The sequence below is a fragment of the Myotis yumanensis genome, unplaced genomic scaffold (assembly GCF_028538775.1).
Source record: "Myotis yumanensis isolate MYYU_CA2020_CCGP unplaced genomic scaffold, mMyoYum1.0.hap1 SCAF_22, whole genome shotgun sequence".
Classification (NCBI taxonomy): Eukaryota; Metazoa; Chordata; class Mammalia; order Chiroptera; family Vespertilionidae; genus Myotis; species Myotis yumanensis.
This window is the reverse complement of record NW_027223773.1, coordinates 3,234,474-3,260,505: the sequence shown is the minus strand read 5'-3', so window position 1 is coordinate 3,260,505 and position 26,032 is coordinate 3,234,474. Positions and strand designations below refer to the sequence as shown.

The 26,032-nt window shown below is 46.3% G+C and overlaps 1 protein-coding gene across 2 annotated transcripts; it reads left to right on the top strand.

The window, feature by feature from the left end:
• NUP133 (nucleoporin 133) lies at positions 1-25,954 on the top strand. Of its 2 annotated transcripts, none has more exons than XM_070401211.1 (26): positions 1-252; positions 1,848-1,966; positions 3,089-3,192; positions 3,643-3,750; positions 4,008-4,142; positions 4,756-4,926; positions 6,442-6,597; positions 7,128-7,198; positions 7,736-7,883; positions 8,675-8,822; positions 9,739-9,896; positions 10,864-10,955; positions 11,525-11,688; positions 12,755-12,849; positions 14,236-14,460; positions 15,192-15,314; positions 16,118-16,217; positions 16,700-16,951; positions 17,598-17,731; positions 18,431-18,589; positions 19,151-19,286; positions 19,958-20,076; positions 21,740-21,820; positions 22,894-22,958; positions 24,178-24,266; positions 25,335-25,954. In XM_070401211.1, the coding sequence occupies exons 1-26, from the start codon at positions 71-73 to the stop codon at positions 25,469-25,471; spliced, it is 3,471 nt and encodes a 1,156-aa protein (XP_070257312.1). In that variant the 5' UTR covers positions 1-70; the 3' UTR covers positions 25,472-25,954. The 2 variants fall into 2 exon arrangements, with proteins under 2 accessions (XP_070257312.1, XP_070257313.1); XM_070401212.1 differs by lacking the exon at positions 1-252 and adding an exon at positions 1,005-1,195.
• The last annotated feature ends 78 nt before the right edge of the window (positions 25,955-26,032 follow it).

Here is a 26,032-nt window from a genome sequence, read left to right as displayed (position 1 = left end):
TCTCCGCGCGCGCAGCGCAGCCGCCCCACGGCCGGCACCCACGCGCGCTCTGTAGCTTTTCCTTCCCGTCATGTTCCCGGCCGTCTCGTCTCCGCGGACCCCGGGGCCGGGCGCCCGGAGGGGCCCGCCGGGTGGAGTCGGGGCGGGCTCCACGCCGCGGGCGGCCGGCAGGAAGGGCCTGTCCCTGGGGTCCGGGGCCGGCTCCCCCGCGCTCTTCTCCCCGGTCGGCCGGCACAGCTCGCTGAGCTCGCGGTAAGCGGTCGCCCCCGCCTGGGGCCTCCGGGCCTCGGGGGGCTGGTCGGGAGTGTCGGGGAGACGGGCGCCCGCTGCCCGGGCAGGTGACGGGGCGGCGCCGTCATGGACCGGCCTCCGCTGTCGCGCTCTCCGTGGGGTTAGCTCCGTGTGGAGGGGACGGAGGGCGCGTTTGCACCGCCGGTGACCGCCTCCCTCCCTCCCTGTGACCTGGTGGGAGTTCTCCTGTCCGGGAAGAGACGGGGACGGTGGCCCCCTCCGGCCGGGGGCGTCAGTAGGAAACGCCAGGCGGATGGAGAGCGATGGTGGGGATGAGGCCCCCAGTCATTGTGTGGCACCTGACATGCTCGCTGCCCATTGGGATTGTAAAGGGCTTTTAGCTACACACGTTCACCTGCAGCTAAATCAATCGGAGAAAGGCTTCCCATGGGCAGGGAGGTGAGAATAGCTTTGCTACCAGGTGAAAGCTTGGCGCGCCGGCCCGCACCGCTGGTCCACACCACGCCCCCTTTCGGAATTAACCTAGGGCTTTAGGAGGAGGCAGCATGTTTCTGAATAGTTTGATGATCCTTTTTTAAAAATGTATTTTTATTGATTTCAGAGGAAGGGAGAGAAACATCAGTGATGAGAGTGGATCCCTGATGGACTGCCTCCTGCACGCACCTACGCTGGGGATCGAGCCCACACCCGGGCATGTGCCTTTGACCGGGAATCGAACCCGGGATCCTTCAGCCCGCAGGCCGGCGCTCCATCCAATGAGCCAAACCGGCCAGGACAGTTGGATGATCCTTTAAAGAAACATCTTTGTTGTACTACCCTGTTGGTCAGCAAAGCTCTGAGCCAGTCTGTATTTGAGTCTCCTCGCTTAATCTTCATATGATAAGAGATTGAATAGCTTTTAAACTGGTGACTCTCCATTATTTTTCTGAACGTTAAAATGAAGGTGAGAATAACATTTCTCTGGCTGTATCGGCTGTATTGAATGGCAGGTAGCAGCAGCTACGTGTGACCCATTTAACTTCTTTTTTTTTTTTTTTTAATATATTTTATTGATTTTTTTCAGAGAGGAAGGGAGAGGGATAGAGAGTTAGAAACATCGATGAGAGAGAAACACCGATCAGCTGCCTCCTGCACATCTCCTCCTGGGGATGTGCCCGCAACCCAGGCACATGCCCTTGACGGGAATCGAACCTGGGACCCTTCAGTCCGCAGGCCGACGCTCTATCCACTGAGCCAAACCGGTTTCGGCTTAACTTCTTTTTTGTTGTTAATCCTCAGTGGATATTTTTTCCATTGCTTTTTCAGGGAGAATATTCAAAGCTAAGGAGGCAGAGTTATAAAGAGTTTAGGTGAATGGCACGTGCATCCAAAAACTAGAGTATAAAAGCGTAAGGCCCAGGTCTCCTAAATCCCGTCAGTCTTTAATGAAAAATACATTTAATGACGCTGAATACATGAGCCAGAGTTGTTTTTCACTGTTCCACTTCATATTTCCTGTTCATCAAAGCTCTCCTCTTTATTGTGGAAATAGATACGTAAACATCGGGGTGACGGGCAGTGTAAGTTCTGCTGAAGGAATGTGCTCTCTTCTGTAGGGGAACACCCACCCGAATGTTCCCGCATCACTCCGTAACCGAGACCATGAACTATGACGTGAAGACGTTCGGATCGTCTCTCCCCGTGAAGGTCATGGAAGTCCTGACGTTGGCCGAAGGTGGGTGTCGGCTTCCGTTTGCCTCTCGTCGCAGTTCGCACGAAGCCTCGCTCCAGCCTGGAGCTGGAAATGGGCGCTTTCTCTGCCAGCCCTCCGCCTAAATGGGCGGACAGGGGCAACCTGTTTGCTTTTTCACTGTAACTGAGAAGTATCATAAATTTAGAAGCAGACTTTCATTCCAGCACAGTCAAAGCTTTAACGGCTGTAAGTCCTGCAAATGCAAAACTCGGTCCCATTTCAAAAGTTCATTGGGGCCCGGCCGGTGTGGCTCACTGGTCGAGCATCAAGCTGTGAACCAGGAGGTCATGGTTCGATGCCCAGTTGTGGGTTCGATCTCCAGTGTGGGGCGTGCAGGAGGCAGCTGATGAGTGATTCTCTCTCATCATTGATATTTCTATCTCTCTCTCCCACTCCCTTCCTCTCTAAAATTTATCTATCTATCTGTCTATATATGTATATATAAAAGATTTTCATTCTAGATCTGTGATTTTCTGGAATGTTGTTTTTCAAACTATAGGTGGTGACTGAGATCAGTTAAGTGTTTCATAACCAACATTTTTTAAGAAATGAAATAAAGTAGAATCTAGAATATCAGACTGCATCTCAAATAATGTTAAGTTTTGTTTTTTTTTATTTATTTTATTTATTTATTTTTATTTACATTGTTTATGAATGCGTCATGATGTAAAATGTATTCATACTGTGAAGGACAGAAAAGTTGAAAGTAAGTACTCCGTTCTAGAAGACGGAATATTTCTCATCAACTTGAACTTGCACATCTTGACTATAATAGTATTACAGAAAGTAAGATATCTTGTTTATTAACAAATAAAAATTAACAAATGTTAAACCTAGGCCCAACATACACTTTTTGTCTTCAGGTATATTTCTAAAAGTGGTTATCAGAGTAAAATGGATCTCTTGTTTTGGATATTGATAACTCCTGAATGATATACAAGAGTATTTTTTGTTGTAAATTAATCTCCTTAATGAGTGGTAATTTTTGTGGTGAAGACTGTGGCAGTGAAGATTTTGATGTAAGGAAATGTTAACAGTTGCTCTTTTTCAGACGCTAAGATGCACTATGTACCTCATTTTCTTTCCCCTTATATTTTTGTTTAGATGATGATCAGCTGACTGTTCGCATAGATGAAGGTGGATGGGCTTGTCTGGTCTGCAAAGACAAGCTCATTATCTGGAAGATTACTCTGTCCCCCATTTCTAAGGTAATGGCTCTTTGGAGAGTTGAAAGGAGATAGAGGAGAGGGAACCAATTGGCCCTTAATTTTTACCCTAAATTCTTAGAATTGTTGGGAGGAGAGTCTGAAGCTACTCAAGCATGAGTGGATTTGCATGTGCATAGTGATATGAAATACTCAGCATGTACTTCTCTCTGAACCAGAATACTCTTTCCAGTCCGGGAAGAGATTGGATTGGTTGATATTCAGAGTGCGGTCTAGTTCCTAAGTTTTCCTGATTTTATATCTCTTAAGAAACTTTGTTTTACTACTGGAAGCCTGATCGAAAATTCTGAGAAGAAAGAATATTTGTAGAGTGCTGTTTCCAGCAATGAAATAGAACGTAAAATATGCAGAGAAAGAAAATGGTGGAGTCAGATGCATATTCAAAAAGGTGGACTTGCTGTGAAAGGTCTTTTGTTGGGCTCTGTTCCGCAGTTATCTGTGTGCAAAGAACTTCAGCTGCCACCCAGTGACTTCCAGCAGAGCGCGGACCTGGTGGCGCTCTCGTACTCGGCTACCTCGGGTGAAGCGCATTCTACGCAGGTAGGTGACTTGAATGCTTCTTGAAATCATTTTTTTCAAATAAGGGGGATGTTAAATCTCATGCAATTGTACAACCGAAGGAAAAAGTCAGTTTTACTGTATGATGATTTTTTTCAATATAAAAAGGTGTTTTTATTTCTGATTTTTCCTAATCAGATAGTAGATTGCCCTGGTGTTTTAATATCCGCTTCATCAGACTCCCAGTTCTTGCGTCCTCCTTTTACCGTGGTTGCTGAGTGTGGTGATCTTGTTTTCAGTCTGTTGCTGTCATGGCTGCCACCAGAGAAGGAGCCGTTCGCTATTGGCCAAGTCTTGCTCGCGAAGACGCCTACACAGAGACTTGCGTAGATTCGGGAGGTGATAGGACTTACAGTTTCCTCACAGCGGTGCAGGTATCGTATACGATGGATATCCTTCTGTCTGTATTGGAAAGCTGTCACGTGGCTTAGAAGGGGGATTGGAATGACTAAATATTCCGGGTTTTGAACAGACCATGCAGGCCAGGGAGTGATAAAAGAGAGACGAGACGGATGGAAGGGTCTATGATCTGAACAGTTAGAGCAAGAAAGGGCTTCTCATGGGGCTCTGAAACGTCAGCACTGGAGAGTAGCTAGTGGTCATTTCTTTCAGGAACATTTCACACGAGTGACGTAAAAACTGACACTACGCAGAATGGTTTGCTGCTTTATACTCTGCAGGTTTACCAAAGAAATAAAATCCTACACTCGATTTGTTTAACCTGCAATGTGGTGAACCTGTAATTTAAAAATCAGAAAAAATAGGCAATTTAAGAAACAACTGCAACAACAGTTTTTCCATGTGGAATTAATAGTCTTAAGTGAATGGATTCATATGTAAGTTATTAACTAGCAGTGTTCCTTTTTATCCTCGGAGATTTCTTGTGAAGGGATAGATGATTTTCCTTGTATTGAAGCATTTTGTGTTGATTTTTTTATCTTGATGTCAGGCGCTTCCCTGAACTAATTGCACAGTATTTGTTCACAGGGAGGAAGTTTTATTTTGGCCGCGTCAGGAAGCCAGCTGATGCGCCTGACGCCTGAGAACTTGGGGAAGATCCATCAGCGGGCCCTGCCCCAAGGCCAAGGCGTGCTCTCCGGGATCGGGCGGAAGGTTTCTTCTCTCCTGGGAATTTTATCTCCTAGCAGTGATCTCGTAGTAAGTTGATCAATCACTTTGTTTTTATAAGCTTGTTTTTTAAATGTATTTTTATCGATTTCGGAGAGGAAGGGAGAGGGAGAGAGAGATAGAAACATCCATGATGAGAGAATCATTGATTGGCTGCCTCCGGCACGCCCCACATGGAGATCAAGCCCACAACCCAGGCATGTGCCCTGACCGGGAATTGAACCGTGGTCTGGTTCATGGGTTGACGCTCAACCACTGAGCCACACCAGCCAAGGATAAACTCCGTGAGTTTTTTTTTGTCCTTAACTCCTTATTGCGAGTTATGGGAACAATGAGGAGCTCCCAAATTCATAAGAATTATTGCACCGAGTGGAGACTGCCCTCAGCCGCCTGGTCAGCCTGCATCTGCGGGCCTCCTCCACCTGCCTCTCTCTGGGCTTCCGTCTCCACCTTGATGCTGTGGCTCCGGAGGGCGTGGCCCCTTCTTCCATGAGCTGGCTAAGGAGAAGCCTGAGGGTGCCCAGCGGCTCTTAAAGACGCACACCCAGCACGGTGGCTGCGTTCTCCTCCAGGACACGCCAGAGCCTTTCCCACAGGGAGGGGGTGAAATTCAGGACGCCATGGGAGCCACCATGGCCTTGGAGAGGAACCAGACCAGGCCCTGTTGGATCTGCAGGCCCTGGGTCCTACCCGCAGGGAACTCTCTGACTTCCCAGAGGAGAGGAAACTCCTCAGGAAGATGGGTGACACCTGCCTCACCCCACTGGCTGCCAGCCCCCGGGCTGGGCGAGTATCTCTTCAAAAGTCTCCCCCTTCAGCATGACTGGGAGCCTGTGGAGCCCAGAGGCCTTTGAGGGGCCCCTCTGCATCCCCTGGGGTCTGGCTTGTGCCTGAGCCTCTCTCTCCCCGAAACCACTAGGCATCCTTTTCACCACCCTGGAGCCCTCTCCCATGCATTGGACCAAATGGAAACAAGCTTTTTGCAGCAAAAATGAACAAAACAAAAACACTCATGTATATCCAACTGTAAAACACATGTATACTTCATAAGCCAGCAGATGCTTAAAAGGCAAAATAGTATACGTGTCACCATCTACACACGCCCCTCCCGATTCAGTTTTGTCTAACAGTCTGTGGTCCAAAGCCGTTGATTAGAGCTCCCTTGCTGACTGGGTTTGCAGACTTACATTCCAGGCTCTGCTGTGCGTCCCTGGTTTCTCATTGGGCCTCATCTCTTGCCTCTTTTCTGGTTATGACCTACGTGCCGCTCACAGGACTGCTGGTCCTCTGCAGACCCGTCCGTTTCCCCGCCACCACCACCTCCCGCCCCGCGTGGGCCTCTGCCTTTATGTCTCTGCCTGTGGAAGCCTGCCTGGCTCTCGGGTCTGTCTCAGCATCACTCCTTCCTTTGGGTCCTAAATGAAGAATTCTGCTGGGAATACGAATCAAGTATCATAAAAGAGACGACGTTTGAATTTCAGAAAAATAGCGTATTAACATCAGAACTGAATCGGTGAACTTGACTTTTTTCTCTTCTCCGTCCAGCTCTCCAGTGTCCTCTGGGACAGCGAGAGGGCCAGCTTTTACAGCCTGACCAGTGCCAACATCAGTAAGTGGGAGGTAGATGAGTCGTCGGAAAAGCAGGTGCACAGCTGGGACATCCACAGGGCCCTGAAGGAAAACATCACCGATGCCATCTGGGTGAGAAACGGCGGCCTCGCCTCTCCTTCACATCTGTGGTGACATGAGTATGCTTGTCCCTTTAGTGCTTTATTCGTAAGAACATATTTTAACGTAATATACAAACACAGGTTTTAGCCATCGGATAAACAAATCAAGTATCCAAGCTCTAGAACAGCGGTTCTCAACCTGTGGGTCACGACCCCCTTGGTGGTCGAATGACCCTTTCACAGGAGCCTAAGACCATCCTGCATATCAGATATTTACATGACGATTCATAACAGTAGCAACATTACAGTGATGAAGTAGCCACAAAAATAATTTTATGGTTGGGTCACCACATGAGGAACTGTGTTTAAAGGGCCAGAAGGTTGAGAACCACTGCTCTAGAAATATTGTAACTCCCTGATTGACTTAATAATGTTTAAAACGCATGCGTCACTCAGTAACTGAGCTGCTGTGGCTGAGGCACGTGAGCCGGTGCTGGGGATGCAGAGGTGACCGATGAGTCCCGTATGCACGGAGCTTACCTTGTTGATGTCTTCACCTAGGGATCCGAAAGCAACTACGAAGCTATCAAAGAGGGGGTCAACGTTCGGTATTTGGATTTGAAGCAAAACTGGTAAGCAGTTACTCTGTCATAAAGAACCTAGGTAGTTGTCTGGGGAGGAAGTTGATGTGTGTGATAAAATAATGGCAGTCTTGCTAGGTCTCTAATGCTAATCTTGCCTGCTGACTGAGGGGCCCTGTGTTCGATTCCAGTCAGGGCACATGCCCGGGTTGCGGGTTCGATCCCCGGTGGGGGCGTGCAGGGGGCAGCCAATCAATGATTCTCTCTCATTGTTGACGTTTCTATCTCTCTCTCCCCTCCCTTCCTCTGAAATCAATAAATATATATATTTTTTCATTGTGATTATCTTTCTATCATCTTTACCACCTAAAATAGTTCCATGTTTTTTTAAACATGAAGACTTTTAAAATAAAGATGTCAGTGGACGTTTACACACAGGTTTCCGTGTGAGCCCCGGCGAGTGCTTCTCCTGTGTGCACATCTGGGAGTGGGCTTGCGAGGCCGCATGGGAAGTGCATGTTTAACCACGTGAGGAGCTGCCAGGCTGTTTGCCAAAGACTCTGTCGCTCTCCCTTTTGCCCTGACCAGTGACGGGCTCCTGGTGCTGGCAGCCGCGTGGCACCCCGCAGACAGTCCCTGTCTCGTCTATTACTCCCTGGTGACAGTGGAGGACAATGGCTACCAGATGTCAGATGCCGTCACAGTAGAGGTCACTCAGTATAACCCACCTTTTCAGGTAAGATCTTACCTAAGTTACATCCCACAGTGATGACCGCATGCTGCGTTTCCTTCCCCTAACCATTTCGGGGTCAGATTCTTTGAGAGATTCATCTGCAGGGCTTGGGTATATTTTATTTTATTTTATTTATTTGGGGAGGGGTGTGTGTTTTAAAATAGCTCTGTTTTAGATACTGCATTTTACTTGCCATCTCAGACTTGCTCCTGTGCTCAGGTTCAGCTAAAGAGAAATGAGAGTCGAAGCAGCTGACAGCAAGCAGTTTGCTGCTGCCCACCTAGCTCTGTGAAGAGAGCCTCATGTCTATATTGTTGAGTAGAAAGAAAATATTGATGGTGAACCTCCAAGTGAACAATAAGGAAGAAACTGGGTAGACACTGGGGTTTGGTTTTGAGCCCTGTCATTACAGAAAAACTCCCTTTCGCTCCAAGCAGGGTTATATTTGTAGGCATTATGCACTTAAAGCTCACGTAAATTATTAAAAAGGTGAAGAGATCTCCAATGTTAAGCTTCTTAATAGCAATTGGACATATTGTTTAATAACTATGATGTTCATGAGGGAAAGCCTTAACCACTGTTAAGTTCATTTCATTTAACTTCGTATAGTACTAATTCTGCTAAATCCTTCTTCTTAATGTGACTGGTTAAACTGAATATTGTAAGGAAATCTAATTTGTTCTTTTATTTCAATAAGCCATAATATGTTGTACCAAAGTGGGAATTATGAAATCATACAGACAAGCGTTCGTGTGTCAGTTCTCAGGAATTGGAATTTTGAATTTAATTTTCAGTCTGAAGAGTCGGCCATGTGTCGGTTGATGGTCCCTGACTTCTCCAACCAGACCACCTACCTGTACAACGAGAGCACCGTCTTTGTGTGCTCCACCGGCACCGGCAAATTCTCTCCTCCCCAGGAGAAGATCGTCTTCAATACCCAAGGTACAGAGCAGTTAGACAGCGAGATCAGGGAACTCGTTAGTCATTCTTGTATCTTTATTCTTCTTCCATAAGTGTTTCTTCCAGCTCGATACCTCCGGGGTTGCTGAGACCTTCAGTACCATACACCTATGGTAGCTGAAGTCACAGCCCTAGTGAGAAACTGATAGGGGGGTAGAAATCCCAGGCTGTCATGTTTATGGACAAAAAAATAGTAATGTTTTCTCCAGAAGAGACCAAGAAGGAAAGAACAAGCTAAGAAGCAATTGCTTATCCTTGGTTAGTGAGAGTGCCTCATTCTGAGTTGTTCTTTAAGTAAGTGTATCCAGACCCCTGGATGAGAAGATTCATGGGGGAGGGAGCGAGGGAGGGGGAATTAGCCATCTGGAGGGTGAAAGAAAGCCAAGCAGGTGGTTAAATCAGGATATTTATCTAAAGGGGTTGGGCAGAGGGCAGAATCCCAGTGAGGCAACAGGATGAAACCTCGATGTTCTGGTCCCAGCACGAGACTTGGCTGGGTGGGTGGGATGGCATTAAGCAGGCCCTGAGCAAGCGTAGACCTCCCCCAACTCGCTTCCTCAGTGAGTCACCTCGGAAGAGAACAAAAGGACCCATCAGAGCACAAACGCTGATACTGTGAATTTTGCAGGACGAGTCATTTGATTGTTTTTGCTCACTCTGCCTGCTGTTGTCTTGCGAGGCTAGTGTTGATTGTCCTGAAGCTGAGGGCACAGGCTGCTACTTCAGACAGCAACAGGTTCTTGACCTTGGACCCGGGCTAAAGAACTGCGTTCACAGCAGGAGTGATATTGTAAAGGCCAAGGACGAGTCTTCGTGCGTCAGCTGATTTTCTGCCGAGGGGGCAGATTTTAGGAAGCATCTGTTCGTGTGATTGATGGTGTGCTTTGCTGTCTTCCAGGGGACAGTATTTTAGGGGCCGGTTCCTGTGGTGGTGTCCCGATCCTGTTTTCTAGAAACAGTGGCTTGGTGTCTGTTACTCCCAGGGAAAACGTGTCCGTATTAGCAGAGGACCTTGAAGAATCTTTAGCATCTTCAGTCGCTGGGCCCAGCAATGAGGTATGTGGTTCTGTATTGCTTTTACATTTTGATCAGGCTGTTTCCACAAATGTTTTTAAAAGTCAGGTAGTTTTAAAAGCGTTGTGATGAAAACATTCGTTCTTTTCTCTCTCTCATCCTCTTGGTCCTCTTTGCCAGAGCAGCCACTTTTAAGTCCTTTTTGCTGTTTCTTCTGGTATTTTTTTCTATATTTCTAAGTAATAACCATATATTGCTCTCTCCTAATTCACCAATTTTAGACATCCTATTATAGAAGACTAGAAGCACGAAATTCGTGCAAGGGGCTCGGCCCTCGCAGCCACGGCTGCATCCAGAAAGTCATCTGGAAGGACGTCCGGAAGGTTGTTCAGCTGTCTGATCTAATTAGCATATTACGCTTTTATTATTATAGAAACCATTGGTATAGAGCAGTGGTAGGCAAACTTCGGCTCGGCAAACTGCGGCTCTCGAGCCACATGCAGCTCTTTGGCCCCTTGAGTGTGGCTCTTCCACAAAATACCATGTGCGGGCGTGCACATACAGTGCGATTGAAACTTCGTGTCCCATGCACAGAAGTCGGTATTTTGTGGAAGAGCCACACTCAAGGGGCCAAAGAGTCGCATGTGGCTCGCAAGCTTCAATTTGCCAACCACTGGTATAGAGAGTATGGTGTACCTGTGTTATTGCTGTCATAGGTGGGCCCAGTTTTTAGTGCAGTAATTAGGAATATTCTGCTGGGTCGGCATGGCTCGGTGGTTGAGCATCAACCTATGAACCAGGAGGTGACGGTTCGATTCCCAGTCTGGGCACATGCCCCGGTTGCAGGCTCGATTCCCCAGGGTGGGGCGTGCAGGAGGCACCCCATCAGTTACTTTCTCTCATCATTAATGTTTCTATCTCTTCCCCTCGGATGTCAATAAAAATATATATTTTTTAAAAAGAATATTCTGATACCTTCACTTCTAAACTACCATTTGTTATTTTACAGAGTATGGTTTTTGAGACCTCTGCAAAGAACGAGACCATAGCCCAGGAGGATAAAACCAGATTGCTAAAAGCCGCTTTTCTGCAGTACTGCAGGTAAAACCGGTTTTTAAATTATGGCTTATTTTAAGTCTGAGGACACAGTTTACTGACATGCTCCTTATTTGATGACCGAGTGGGTTGGAAGAATGAGCCGTTAAGGAGAAATGCTTTTTGAACTTGACGCTTTCACAGCTGTTATTCTGAACTTGGTCGTCACAGGAGGGTCCCAGCTACGGGGGGAGATGATGTAACACCCTCTCCACTTCCTGAAAAGCAGGTTTTCCCTGCCCCTTCAATGATGTTGGGTCCCCTCTGCCCTTCCCCAGTCATCGTGTATGCGTAGCTTTCTGTTTAATCGGCTGATTCCTCATGACAAGTCGTGGGCTGTTCTTCATCGTCCTGTCATTCTGTCTCCAGTGCCTGGCGTATTCTGAGCATTCAGCATATACAGTACTTGCTGAATTCCTGAATGCATTTAACTAAATGTTATTCTAAGTCGTTACCTTTGGGCTAGATTCTAGCCGCTAGAATATGGGACTTTAACTTCACAATTAACTTTCTCACGGTGGCTATTGAACATGCTCTGCCTCCTTTCATGCTTTGGCTTCCCGATTCCGTTTCAGAAAAGATTTGGGTCATGCTCAGATGATGGTCGATGAGCTGTTTTCCTCCCACGCGGATCTGGACTCCGACAGTGAACTGGACAAAGCTGTGGCCCAGATCAGCATGGACCTGGTGGACGACTACCCCGCCTCGGACCCGCGCTGGGCCGAGTCCGTCCCTGAGGGTGAGCACGTCCTGGAGTTAGTGTATGAGGTGATCTGTTCTGAGAAGAACATCCTGGCTCTTTTGTTTAAGTGTCTCTCAAAGCATATAGTTTAAGTTTATGAAACAGTTTAGTATTAACTCAGGATTTTTTAAAAGGTGGTGACTCTCCTTGTAGTCGATTGTGAGAAGGGCTCCACACAGACCTACGTGTTAGAATAGAAGCTGAGGGGACGATGGGGCAGATCTACTTGTTTAGCCGAAGACTGTGGATGAGCCCTACTTATCTGCTCGACGTTTTATTTCTGAAAGGAAACTGGTGTCATAGGTAGCAGGTGGCACTTACTAGCATCCAGAGTAAGTGATAGTTCTGGCGTAATCGCTGTGCTTGGCTATAGAAGCTGTACATTTCCCTACGCACTGCAGTGAGCAGATCCCAGCATGTGGAGTGTGCACACCACGTGTCTGCCTGCCGGGGGCTGTCCCTCCGACACCTCCACCGCAGCCCTGGGCACTTAGAGTTCCCAGCCTGGGAACTGTCTCAGACACCCCTTTCCCTCCCTAAGTTCCTACTTAGCAAGCTTGCCAAGCCTCCAGAGACTTAGGAAGAAAACTTAAGTGTTCACCTTTCCTTCACTGTTTCTTCTGAGCTGGCCAGCTTAGACTGATGAAAAACAAATGGTTAAACTAGTAGTAACATATTCTATGTTTTAAATACAGTATGAGTGGTAGCAAACTCCAAAATTTTTCCCTAAGTTTTCTAAACTCTTGGGTAATCCTATATAATAAAAAGCAGATATGCAGATTGGCCCCTTGACTGGGAGTTCAACCAGTGGGTGTGGCTGGCCAGCCAACTGCCCGAGGCCCCTCTCCTCAGCCGGCCCTGCTTCCAACACACACCCCGATGGGGGCGGGGCCCCACCCATACACAAATTCATGCACCGGGCCTCTAGTGTTATAAATAATTGCATTGAAAAGTTGGTCTTTTCCTTTTGTATGGCTTTTTCTTAACTTTTTATTCTCATCTCAGTAATTACGATAAAGCCGGTATGTTCTGTGTTTTAAGTTTCGTTGCTGTGTTTCAACAGAAGCTCCTGGGTTTAGCAACACATCGCTGATCATCCTGCACCAGCTGGAGGACAAGATGAAGGCCCACTCTTTCCTCATGGACTTCATTCACCAAGTGAGCGTCCGCCGCTGGGAGCAGGGCCCGGACGCTGCTCTGCGGTCCCGTAGTCGACTCCCCCAGGGCAGCGGGGAAGGTGTCCTTTTGGTTTTTGCATTTTCTCTTCCTTTTTTCCAACTTAAAAGTAAATACGTCCAGGGCTGTGTGGAGACCTATTACCCCAAGTATAAAAGTTGCATTGAAAATAAGATAAAAAGCACAGAAATCGTGTATTCCCGAAGAAGTGTTGTTTTAGCTTTTCCTGGGATAGCCTGCCTTTCATTCAGATTCCCCTGTGCTTTCACGTCAAGCTTACATTTTCCTGAGCTGATGTATTATCAGAAAGACAGTGGAGAGGAATAAGGCGATAACAGTAAGATTTTTAGCTGAGGATTTTTAATTTCGAAGTGCCCTGAGAATCAGATTCTCATTTACAGTGCTTCTTAAAGGGATAGTGCCATTTATATGGAGCCTAAAGTAAAATTAAAAAACATGTCTGCTATTAGAATTGTTACACAAAACCACACAGTTTTGCCATTATAGTGGCTCCCATGCCTATGTCCCAATGAGTGAAGCTAGTCTCATTTTTGCTTGTTTTTCCCCAAATCAGGAAGCCTTCGTGTTAAAAAGATTCTAGTCCCTGATGCCTGATAGGCCTTCCTGTGGGGACGAGAACATTCTCTCTGCTGTTCAGTGCGTAGCTCCCTGTTCACAGCATATAAAAATACATAGAAACCAGGTCATTTATTCATGATGCGGGTTACGCTTAAAATGTGGAAGACTTTTAGTGTTTATGTCTGTCTCCTGGCTTTTGGTAGTTCAGGTTATTGTAATGATTTAGCAAATAGGAAGTTAGAAAAACTCTAGAACCTAGTAACATCCCAGAAATGGGCACCAAGCAAACCAGAGGTTGGAGTGCAAAGGATTAAAGACCCTCCCGCTTGTACCCCCACTCCCTCCCACACGCACGCACTCACTGGCTTTGGGGTCTGGAAATCGGTTGTTGAAGATGGAAACTGCTAAGTTAATAGCCCACAAAGGTGTGGAATCCAGGGGAGTTCAGGGATGCAGACAGGAAAGAAAGACTTTATCATTTTGATAACCAGAAGCAATCACTTGAGAAATAAGATATCTAGAGACAACAGTGGACAGGAACTCAGGAGTAACCCTAAGCTTAGAACTGGAATGTCTGTATTTCCTCCAGGTGTTAGCTGTGCGTGTGTGTGCGTGTGCGTGCGTGCGTGCATGGCTGTTGGAAATAGCCAGGAGAGGCAGCTGGGGGGACTTTGTGGGGAGCGCTAGGACAGTGGCTCTGCACCCCCCGTGCTTGGGTGGGAATGTGACTGCATTCTTTGTGTCCCTGTAAATGCATTCCAAGAACGTGTGTGTCTCTCTCTCTGCAAGGTGGGCCTGTTTGGGCGCCTGCGCACTTCCCCAGTGAGAGGGACGCCCATGGCAACGCGGCGGCTGCTCTGTGAGCACGCAGAGAAGCTGTCGGCCGCCATCGTCCTCAAGAACCACCACTCCCGGCTGCCTGAGCTCGTCAACACGGCCATCCTGATCGCTTTGCACAAGCGGGACTGTGACATCCCGGCCAGCCTGACCCCCGCAGACATCTTCTTTAGGGAGGTGAGATGAGCGCTCTTCCCTTCGTGGCTGCATCGAGCTGGGCCTCTTACACACAGATGATGCCCACGCAGGGGAAAGATGGGGGACAAAGAGCTCGTTGAAATTTTAAGTTGGACTTCCTACTTTCTGGGTAAATTATTCAAAAAGTACCACTGATTGATGGCTTTCCGGTGCTCGCTGAACTAAGAAGCCCTCCCTATCCTTGCTGAATGTTTTAATCCACATTTTAAAATATATTTTTATTGATTTCAGAGAGGAAGGGAGAGAGAGAGAAACATCAGTGATGACAGAGAATCATTCATTGGCTGCCTCCTGCACACCCTGCACTGGTTAATCCACTTCAAATGACAGAAGACAAAGTCTGCACATGCTCAGTGCAGATGCGGCCCTGGTAGGCCTAATACATAGTGCAAGTCAGTGACAATGTCACATTTCCCCCAGATATTTTGAATCCCGCAGATAGCTATGAAGGGCTGCCTGTACTTGGTATTTAAGTTTAAAATCTACCTGATAACAGTCCAGAATTCGCTTACCTATAAGACTTAATTATTTGGGTACTCTAATTTTTCAAAGTTAGGGGATTTGAACTTTTCTTCATTTACCCATTTATTTTCACCATTACTTGTTCTTTTCTGACTAATGAGCTGAAGGCATAGTGGATTCTAGGTGGTTGTGATTGTGACCCAGCACCCTAATTGTGACACATGGTTGACGTCTCTCTCCTCCCGCAGGTGTCCCAGGTAGATACGATCTGTGAGTGTTTGCTGGAACACGAGGAGCAAGTCTTAAAGGAGACGTCTTTGGAATCAGTTGAATGGGCTGAGGTGGTGATCAGTGTGAACAATATTCTCAAGGTACCAAAATACAGTGCGGTTTTCAGCAACTCAAAGCCCAGATGTGGATAGAGAAAATGGTTTCTCTAATCCTATTCTGTATCACCAGTCATTTATAAGAGCTTTGCCATTTGTTAATTCCGGAAAGTTAGAAATTGTCAGTCATTTCATCAATCAGTTAACACGGCGGTTCTCAACCTGTGGGTCGCGACCCCTTTGGCGGTTGTACGACCCTTTCACAGGGGTCGCCTAAGACCATCCTGCATATCAGATATTTACATTACGATTCATAATAATAGCAACGTTACAGTTATAAAGTAGCAACGAAAATAATATTTTGTGGTTGGGTCACAACATGAGGAACTGTATTTAAAGGGCCAGAAGGTTGAGAACCACTGAGTTAACAGCTGTTTTGATATTTGCATGTGCATGTTAAGTTTCTGTAATCCTGGGTTCTATTTAGCGGGATAAACATCTCTTTGGAGAAGGATATATATATATCATTGCAAATGTATTAATATTCATGTCACTGTCTAAATAAGTCTGTTTTTTAACTACTCAAAAGCTCACTACTTATTGATTAAAACTTCCATTTAATTTTAGCCAATGTACTTGTTTTTTTTTACTTTGGTTACCATAGTTTTCAAAAATTGGAGTTAGATTATGGAGTTAGATTTCAAATGCAAAAAAAAACCAAACAGTTATCCTCTAGGCCTGTGTTGAGGATTTTTTCATATAAGGAGATTTTGATGTTCCGGATTCCCTTGCGAAACACTGGGACTCATTGCTTTCTGCATATGGTAACGCATTTCATTTTTCCCCAGGACATGCTGCAAGCTGCTAGTCACTATCGGCAAAACAGAAACTCCTTGTACAGCAGAGAAGAACCACTGGAAAAGGAGCCTGAATATATTCCGTGGACGGGTGAGCTTGCGAGCACTGCGCCCAAGGTTACTGGTCTCCTAGCAGTTCCTCAAAATACGTTCTAATGACCCATCACTTTGGAAGCTGAGCAATTCCCCTAGTGCGGGGTTGGAAGTGAAATGCAGAGTAGCACCTACTAGGGTTTAATGCACATAGTTATTCATAGAGGCGGGGCCTGGCCCTGGAGGAACTGACCTATTCTATGTTGACTTAATAGAAGAAAGTACGTGGAGTAGCATGAAAGGAATTTAGAAGGGAGGGAGGGCGGGAGGGCGGGCCGGCGGGCGGGCCATGTTGACCTGTCTTTGCTGGGGAAGTCTCCGTAGAGAAGATGGGGTTTGAGCCGGACAGAGAGAGGGGTGCTGAGCTCCTGTCTGGTTCTTTCCCAGCGGTGGTGAAGCGATAGGATGTTCAGGCAGGTGGTCTTTCCCCGAAGCACTATGGAGCCCTCACTGACCATCTTATTTTGTGTGATTTCACAGCAACCAGTGGCCCTGCTGGCGTGCGAACAGCAATAATGCGCCAACATGAGATCATCCTGAAAAGGGTTTATCCGCAGGCAGACAGCAACCTCCGGAACATTCTCACAGAGCAGCTGGTCGCACTGATCGACTGCTTCCTCGATGGTTATACTTGTCAGCTCAAGTCTCTGGACAGATCCAGGGATCAGGAAAGATTTAACAACCTGGAGACTGAATACGTACAGAAGAGGTCAGAAATCTTGTCTCCGCTGCGTAAGTGCCTGGTCGTCAGCTCGGGCTGTGGGCCTTGGGATTCGCAGAGCAGATGCAGGCGTCCGGTCATATGCCATGTACTCAGTGTAAGAGCATCAGCCCGACCGTGGGAAAGCGGGCAGCTTTCTGTGTCCTTTACTCAGCCTTGTTTCATGAGGATTGGGGGGAGCCGCTGTTTTCCTCGTACGTGAAGGAAGGGAATAGCATCCATTGAGGAAGCCAGGGACTGAATTGGCATCTTTAATGATTTAACTTTATTTATTTATTTTTTAAATATACTTTTACTGATTTCAGAGAGGAAGAAGGAGAGAGACATAGAAACAGCAGAGATGAGAGAGAATCATTGATTGGCTGCCTCCTGCACGCCCCAGGTTGGGGATGGAGCCCGCAACCCGGGCATGTGCCCTGCCAGGAATTGAACCATGACCTTCTCTGTCATAGGTCGGTGCTCAACCACTGAGCGTCTCTGGCTGGGCTCTTTAATGATTTTATATAGATTCTGAAGCCAAATGTCAGTAACTGGAAAGGTTTCTATCCCATTCATTGTTTTTAGGATGTAATATGGATAAGGGTAAAATGGCAAGTAATGTTTTTTTCTTAAGTTTTCACTAACAAGCTTTGTTTCCATCTGGTCTTATTTCCGCAGTCACTCTGGGCCAGTACTCGTGGGCTGCTTCGTTAGCAGAGAAATACTGTGACTTTGACATCTTAGTGCAGATGTGTGAGCAGACGGACAACCAGACCAGACTCCAGCGCTACATGACGCAGTTTGCTGACCAGGTAACGTGCTGGGACTGGGCAGTAGCTGCTCTGTTAAGGTTTCACCATTTCCTGTCTCACCTGGGTTTTTGGAAGATGATACCATCTTTTCGTGGTTAACTTGGATACTAATTTATGTATTCCGTTTCTCTGTAAACGGGTAGACTATTCTTTGCATAGAAGTATTCCTGAAAGATTTCCGTAGGTGTGTTAATATTGGTAGAGCTTTAAAACTTTGAATGGAAAATAGGGGAAGCATAGGACGATGCTTTTAGAGAGCCCACATTCCCACACACCTCAGGTGTTGTTCACCTTGCTGCAAATCATGCTTCCTATTTTTAAAAAAAGTTCCCATTGCCCGGCCGGTGTGGCTCAGTGATTGAGGATCAATCTATGGACCAGGAGGTCATGGTTCAATTCCAGGTCAGGGCACATGCCCAAGTTGCGGGCTCAATTCGCCAGTAGGGGTCGTGCGGGAGGCAGCCGGTAGATGATTCTGTTTGAGGAAGATGTTTCCGAGTCTGAATGTCCTCATTTGTCCAATGTGGTGATTCAGTGAGGTTCTTTCTGAGGACCTATCATACAGGAAATTAGTGTTAACATAAGATTTCTATTCTGGAGTCTCAGACCTTGGGGAGAAATTTAATATCTTATTATCAGAAACATATGTTTTAAAACTGTTACTAAACGGTACTGGGTCCTTGGCTTTGTTATTTGTAGAATTTTTCAGACTTTCTCTTCCGCTGGTACCTGGAGAAAGGGAAGAGAGGCAAGCTGCTCTCTCAGCCCATTGCTCAGCACGGACAGCTGGCGGATTTCCTGCAAGCACATGAGCACCTCAGCTGGCTCCACGAGATTAATAGCCAAGAATTAGAAAAGGTAAGAAGGATTCAGTTATATGGAGCAGATTTAGGGAACTTTACTTAGTTTTACTGCAGTCTTTTTGTAATTAAAATCCTACTTATAAATCATTTAAAATGTGTATCTCTCTCTCTCTCACATAATTTGAATGCTTTTGGTCTATGATAGTGTTGCCATTACTTCTTAATCTCAATTACAAATATAGTCCATTGTGATTTGACTACTATTACAGTAAAATAATGCACAAAAGTTTGGTTAACATGTGAAATAAAAATGTTCAAATTATGAGTCAAAACAGTACACAAATTAATTTTTTAAATTCCTGACAAGATGTTGAAGTGACTGTAATTGTTACAGAGCAAATGCATTTTATGTGTTTCTTTTCCCAATAATTAGTGTGGGTGGTTGATATTTTATTGTAAAATTACTTTTCCTTATATATGGTCCTCATCAGTTTTCAGGTTTGCTAATATTGACTTGATTTTTCATTGATGTAGCTTAGAGGGGAAAGTCTGAGTTGTACTTAACGTTTATGGCTATTTAAATTAGTAACCAAGTTTCATATTTTGTTTTTTGTAGGCTCATGCAACACTCCTGGGTTTGGCAAATATGGAAACTCGTTACTTTGCAAAGAAAAAAACCCTTCTTGGCTTGAGTAAATTGGCTGCATTAGCTTCAGATTTTTCAGAAGATATACTGCAAGAGAAAATTGAAGGTAAAAGAGAATTTTAACAAGGAGGGAACTATTAGATACGTCTCAACTGGGGCATTTCACAGTATAGTCAGCAACAGGGAAGACACCAACAAAGACAGGACGCTGCCTTACCGGAGCCTCAGAGCCATGAGACCAAATGCAGTGTGAGATGCTTTTTATTATTATTGATTTTGCTTTTTAGAGAGAGAGGAAGGGAAAGAGAGAAGCATTGATCGGCTGCCTCCTGTACGTGCCCAGCCCAGGGATTGAACCCACAACCTAGGTATTTGCCCTGCCTGGGGACTGAACCCAAAACCTTTTGGTGGACGGTTCGCTTCAACCAACTGAGCCACCCGGCCAGGGCCAGCGTGAGATTGGCTGGCTCCTGACTCAGCTCCCAGATAATCGAAACAGTTACGGCAGACATTTCAGGGACAACGGGAAATTGGAACATCCTCCCCCCGATTAACTGGTTCTGGTTGCTGTGATAATCCGTGTGATTTCGATGGAACCGTGAATGTTTTAACGTAATCAGGAATCAAGGAGGAGCAGAATTAAATCACCCGAAGGTGGCTGAGGAGGATGAGGTGATCTTTAGAGAGCGTCCTTTTTCTTGTGAAATTCAGATCTGCTTCAGGACAGAGCAGCAGTAAGAGCTGGTGCCCCTCCTCACCATCTCGTTCTGATTCTAGAAATGGCCGAGCAGGAGCGCTTCCTGCTGCACCAGGAGACGCTGCCCGAGCCGCTGCTGGCGGAGAAGCAGCTGAGTCTCAGCGCCATGCCAGTGCTGACCGCGCCGCAGCTCATCAGCGTACGTGCTTCTCGGGCCCTCGCGCCGTTCCGCAGTCCCCAAACCTCAGTCTCTCCGCGTGTAGCGCAGTTTCTAAGAGTAGTCACCTTTCCACTTCCTGTTTCCTGGTGACGTCCCCCTGGAATCGGTTGTTGGGAGCTGCCTGGGAGCAGGAAGCCGGTTAGCAGAGAGCCATGGGCCGGCCCCACCTCTCTGCAGCCCATCTGTTCCTGAAGATGCTGGTGACTGGCAGCAGTTCCTTGTGTGTGACCTCTTCCGTTCCGGACAAATCTGTGCCATCAGATACCTTCCAGGCTCTTCTCTAAGGAAAGTGGTCCAAGGGCCTGGATGTAATAGCTCGTAGCTGCCATCCTCTCGCTTTCCCTCCGCAACGTGACCTGTTCCTGAGCATCGCTAGACGCAGGCCGCAGGCTGGGGAAGGGGTTCTGTTGCTATGGGCGCTGGTGGCTTCAACTCCACTCCTCTTTCCTCTCAGGAAAGCGTTTCAAATGCAAGAATGATGTCTTAGGATTACCTTGAATTTGCTCTGATTATGTTTAAGAAAGGAAGAGATTAAAAAACATTCACATAGCAATTCTTAGTAGCAGATTTCTTATAATCGAGCTCACACAGCCTCTCTGATACAGCATATTCAGTCTAAAAATCTAAGATGCTGCTGCTTGTATGACTCACCGTTTTATGTGTCATAAGAAGGAAGAAGTAGTGCCAGTTTTACTCTATTTTATGAATACACCATCAAATTTGATACCACACCAAGTTCAGAGATACTAACATGTGGAGAAAAAAGGATGGTCAGACACAGTGAAATAAAGTATTGTTTTTTTAGGTACTGTAATATACATTTGTATTGATTTCAGAGAGTGAGAGAGAGAAACATCAATGATGAGAGAGAAAATCATCAGTCGGCTGCCTCCTGAACACCCCACACTGGGGATCGCGCCTGCAACCCAGGCATGTGCCCTGACCAGGAATCGAACTGTGACCTCCTGGTTCATAGGTCGACGCTCGACCACTCAGCCACACCAGCCGGGCTTTTCTTATCTTTTAAGTAAATTGTAGACCAATAGCCTGCTTTATCATAGATCTCCATTTTAAAACTATTTGCAAGGGCAACATCTCAAAGCATTATAGCCAGCTCTAAAAGTTCAAGGGCAGCAATTAATTGCAGAGTATTCTTGGTCTAGCTCAGTGGCTGAGTGTCGACCTATGAACCAGGAGGTCACAGTCAGGGCACATGGCCAGGTTGCAGGCTCCATCCTCAGCTGGAGGCGTGCAGGAGGCAGCCAATCGATGATTCTCTTTCATTGATGTTTCTTTCTCTCCCTCTTCCCTCCTCTCTGAAATCAGTAGAAATATATTATTAAAAATATATTTTAAAATGATGCTGAAATGTATATATACTACTTTGAACCTAAGAATGTACATTTACTGGCATTTTAAAAATATATATACCAGGTTACTCAAATTAGTGACTGATTGACCATATGCATATTTTAAAAGATAGTTTACCGTGAGAGAGATGGAGTATAATTTGCTAATGTGACATTGTTCTTTACCATAAAAATAACCTATAACTTACTTGAAAGACAATGCCTTCTCCAAGAACGTCTCTAGTCTGCTTATGTCTTTACTTAAACTGGTCCTTTATCTTTACCTGCCGTAGCTCTACGTCTGCGAGGAGAACGGAAGAGCTAACGAGTATGATTTCAAGAAGGCCCTGGACCTGCTGGAATATATCGATGAGGTGGGTGAGGTCACGCGAGATGAGCACAGGCACAGTCAGGGTTATACCGGGTTTTCTGTAGAACTGAATGCATTAAACACAGCCTCTCCGGCCAGTCATGAGAATGTGGGAAAGGCTGGCTCCGCTCCCCTCGCTCCTGGGTTATGTGCCGCTCTTCAGAAAGAGGGCGGTGTCATTTCCTGATGCTTCTCACACATTCCCAGGTGTCTTTTTTCTGTGCACAGATAGAAAATGCTGCTTCTCAAAGTCTGAAGGAATTTTTTTCTCTTTCATTTATTAAGCCATGATTAGTTCCTCGGTTTATGTTGCTTTATTAATTTGTTCTGGATAGTATTCACCCTATTCTCAGCCTTGGAAACAAAAGAGATGATGATGAAAATTCTGTGGGATGGGTCGTTGGCCTTGCACTTGAATAGCTGGTAGACTGAAAACAGCCATTGGGAGGAGCGTGGCGGTTCTTGAGACTATCCTGCTAAGCGGAATGAGTCAGGAAAAGTCAAAACCATATGGTTTCCCTCAAGTGTGGGACATAGAACTGAAAGCAACAAATGTAAAAACCAAACAAAATGTCATAAACAGACAACAGTGTGGTGGTTACCAGAGCGGAAGGGGGCAGCCAAGGGGGAAGGGGTCAGTACATGGTGACGGGAAATGTGACTGAACGGTGGGCACGACGCAGTGTACAGACCACGTGTCTTAGAAAGTGCACTTGGAACCTGTGTAACCGTATTAACCAAAGTCACCTCAGTGCATTCAAAGAAAAAAATAAACTTTTGAAAAAGAATAAAAAACAATGTTTTGGTTTTTACATCTCCTTGTTTAAAATCTTAACCCTCTCACTGTGTCTGATAAAATCAGATTATCCGAGGAGAACCAGAAACCAAGTCACAAATTATTAATTGGCTTACTCCCCTGTGCAGTGTTAATGTTTTAAAGGAAGGGAAATATTTTTAAATTATGAATTAAAGTAAAGCAATAATTATGCAGAATTAGGAGTTGACACAACTCAAACTTAAGCATGTGTTTTTTCAAATCCGGACTTAATGAGGATTTTTTGTTGTTTTGCTGTGAAGGAGGAAGATATAAATATAAACGACCTGAAACTGGAAATCCTTTGCAAAGCTCTTCAGAGAGATAAGTAAGTTCTCGCGGCGTGAATCTGAGATGCGCTTTTGGAAAAGTGCTCTGTAGGGATATTATATCGTACACCAAGTAATGTTGTGGCCTAATTGTATATACGCTATTATAAAAATTGTAATGGTTGCATTAGTCATCTTAACCTTTTCATTAAATAATTAAGGCATGGCTTAAGAATTTAGGAACACTGATACAATTTTCCTTTAAAATTTAGACTGTCAGTTTACATGAAAATACATGCTCCTTATTTTCACAGAAGTATGGCCAGTTCTCCAAAACGACCTGAGGCTACTTTTTTTTCTTTTTTAATGAGTGGTTATTACAGTTCGAGGCTCGGCGCCCTCTAGGTGATGGAGACCTGGTTGCACATCCCTCTCCGCCCTACACAGCGGCCCTTTGACTCCGGGATGGTGGAGTGGATGGTGGCAGAGACAGACTCAGTAACCAGCTGTGGGGATGGGTGCTCCCAGGAAGAGAGTTTTTAAAGGAGCAGGATTGGTGCTGCCCCAGCTCCCCTTTTCCTGTGGTGGTGAGAGCGGCAGCAGAACTATTTTTACGGAAGCGTTTCTCCCCCTGATCCCTCCCAGAGGGAGAACTGTTGTCACACTTGGTCTTGGAGGTCAGCCTCAGAAGCATTTCGCTCTGCCTACTTCATTCTCCTTCCTGATCGTCACTAAACACCCTGTCATTTGGCCGCAGTTCCTGGCTTTTTGTTTATCACGTTGGGTAAATCCACTGATTACTCATTACCTCGCAGTGTTGCTGTGTTGGAATTTCATAGTGGATAAGCTCCACCAGATAAAGCAGACTTCATACCAGGCACCGGTTCCCTAGTTGCCCTTTTATGAAACCTGAACGTCCATGTGAACGGTAACTGGCCTGCGCGCTCGAAGCTCATGCTCGGGGTCCTCTCCAGGTTTGTAGCGTCTGCACAGAGATCCCCGGGGACGATGCCTCACGACTTGGTTTTGACATCAAACACGTAATGGCTGTATTTGGCGAACGGCTTCCTAGGTGTGGCTCCTTGTACCAATACAGAGAGTCTCCGTATCATCAGCATGTAAAGCTCCTTGTTCCAGTCATTTGAATGAGGATCGCAGGACTCCCCGTTCGCTCTGCCTGCGCCCCACAATCAAAACAAACCCCAGTAGCAGACAGACGCCACTTACGTCACAGACGCCGTGACTTCATTTCCCCTTTATCCTGATTCTCTTTTCCAGCTGGTCCAGCTCAGATGGTAAAGACGATCCAATTGAAGTATCGAAAGACAGCATCTTTGTGAAAATCTTACAGAAACTTTTGAAAGATGGTGAGTGGCTTGTGACTATCGGACACGAAGCATCGCTCCTCAGTTTTAGAAACTTTAGGATAACGGGGTTTGCCAGGGTGTCAGGTGCTGGGGGTTTAAGGTTAAACAGTAGCATGTTCAGAGCTAAGCGACTTGTTTAAATGAAGGAAGCCTGTGTCAGGTGAGGCCTCCGTCCATGTGGGTCCTGGTCACTGCCCTGCGCAGCCTCCGTGCCGGACGGGGCGCGGGAGCAGATGTGGGCTGTGACATTGAAAGTCGATAAGATAGAACGGATCATTTCCTGTAGTTTTTCACATTGAAAACTGGAAAGTACTGTGATAGCTTTTACAAGTGTGATACTATATTATAGGGAAAACGGTTTTATTGAAAGCTTAATAGTGATGAATGTATGTAGATAATTTGTATTTAGCCTGATAGCATTTATTAATCTAGATTTTTTATTGTATAACAAGTATAAAAAATTGTGCTAAGCGCTTTAAGAGTAGTAAAAAATAGGATTTTGAGAAGCTTATGGTAATTAACATGTTATAAAATATTAGTTTAAATATTTTTCTCCAGTTTTCTTTATCAAATGAGAAAGTTTGTACCTACTCTCTTGTAACTCCCCAGACCTCACTGTAACAGTCTGTTCAGTCGGCTCCCTGGCTTCCGGCTCTCCAGGGGGCTGGGGAAGAAATGATCCCACCACCACCACCTGATTTTAGATTTAAACTTGAATACATTTGGGGATCCTGTCGCTAGCTTTTAGGAAAGTATTTCTACCACGTTATTTCCAAGTCGGAGGATATATAATCGTTTCCAGGTGATGGTTACTTTAAGAGAAACACACCTCCCACCTGAGAGGAAGGGCTTACGCTGTGGAGAAAAGGAAAGACGTCAGGTCTCATTGAAGACCTAGACAGACGGGCTCTTTTGACCACTCGGGGGAATGGAGCAGCTTAAGGCCGGCCTTTCCCAGCAGCCCCCGCGGCAGCACCATCGAGATAGAAGCGCAGGTGTTCACATCCCCATCACCTGATTCGTGGGAGAGTTTCACAACAATAAAAACCGACTCTGTTTGTGTCGCAGGCATTCAGCTCAGCGAGTACCTGCCCGACGTGAATGACCTGCTTCAGGCCGAGCAGCTCGGGGGCCTGAAGGCCAGTCCCTACTTCGCCTTCGTTTTGAAAGCAAATTACGAATATTACGTCCAGGGACAGGGGTGACTTCCGGAAACGGCCATCATCGCTGGGAATCGGCGTCAGCTTCGTGGGAAAACATTGGCCTTAACCATCGGGCTTTCTGTGCCGTCTCACCCTGTTCCGATGCGCGTTAGACTTTACCTGGAAGCTCCTGAGAGCAGCTGTGACCACCGTCCTGGTTTAGTGACATGTGTTTCCTCTCCACCTTTTTCCGTCTGAACTGTGTTCGTTGTCCGGGTGCTCGCTGCCCATTCTGTCTCCTCCCTCTGCCCAGAGCGCTGAGCTCCTGCCCTGGTCCCGCTGCCTGTGCTCCTGGCGCGTCCAGGCCCCTGTCCCGCGGCCCCGAAGCCGGCGGGCTGCCCTGGCTGTCCCTGAAGTTGCTGTGGCTCGGGTGCTGCGCACGAAGGGACTCGGGCCGGTGTCTGTCCCGTTAGGCTGTTGGGATGTTAGTAAGATAAGGGTCACGTGTCGCTGACTCGTCAATAAAGTGTTAGACGAAATGACAAAGCAGAGTGGGCCTCATTCGTGTGAATGTGGTGCCTGATGGGCTCGTTGGGAAAGCCCTAAACTGCATACATCAGAGTG

Excerpts from the sequence above, each read along its gene's own strand:
- NUP133 (XM_070401211.1), top strand. The coding sequence starts at position 71 with ATGTTCCCGGCCGTCTCGTCTCCGCGGACCCCGGGGCCGGGCGCCCGG. Across the intron at positions 8,823-9,738 it reads GATCGTCTTCAATACCCAAG|GGGACAGTATTTTAGGGGCC; the intron begins GTACAGAGCAGT and ends GCTGTCTTCCAG. Across the intron at positions 15,315-16,117 it reads GTGTGAACAATATTCTCAAG|GACATGCTGCAAGCTGCTAG; the intron begins GTACCAAAATAC and ends ATTTTTCCCCAG.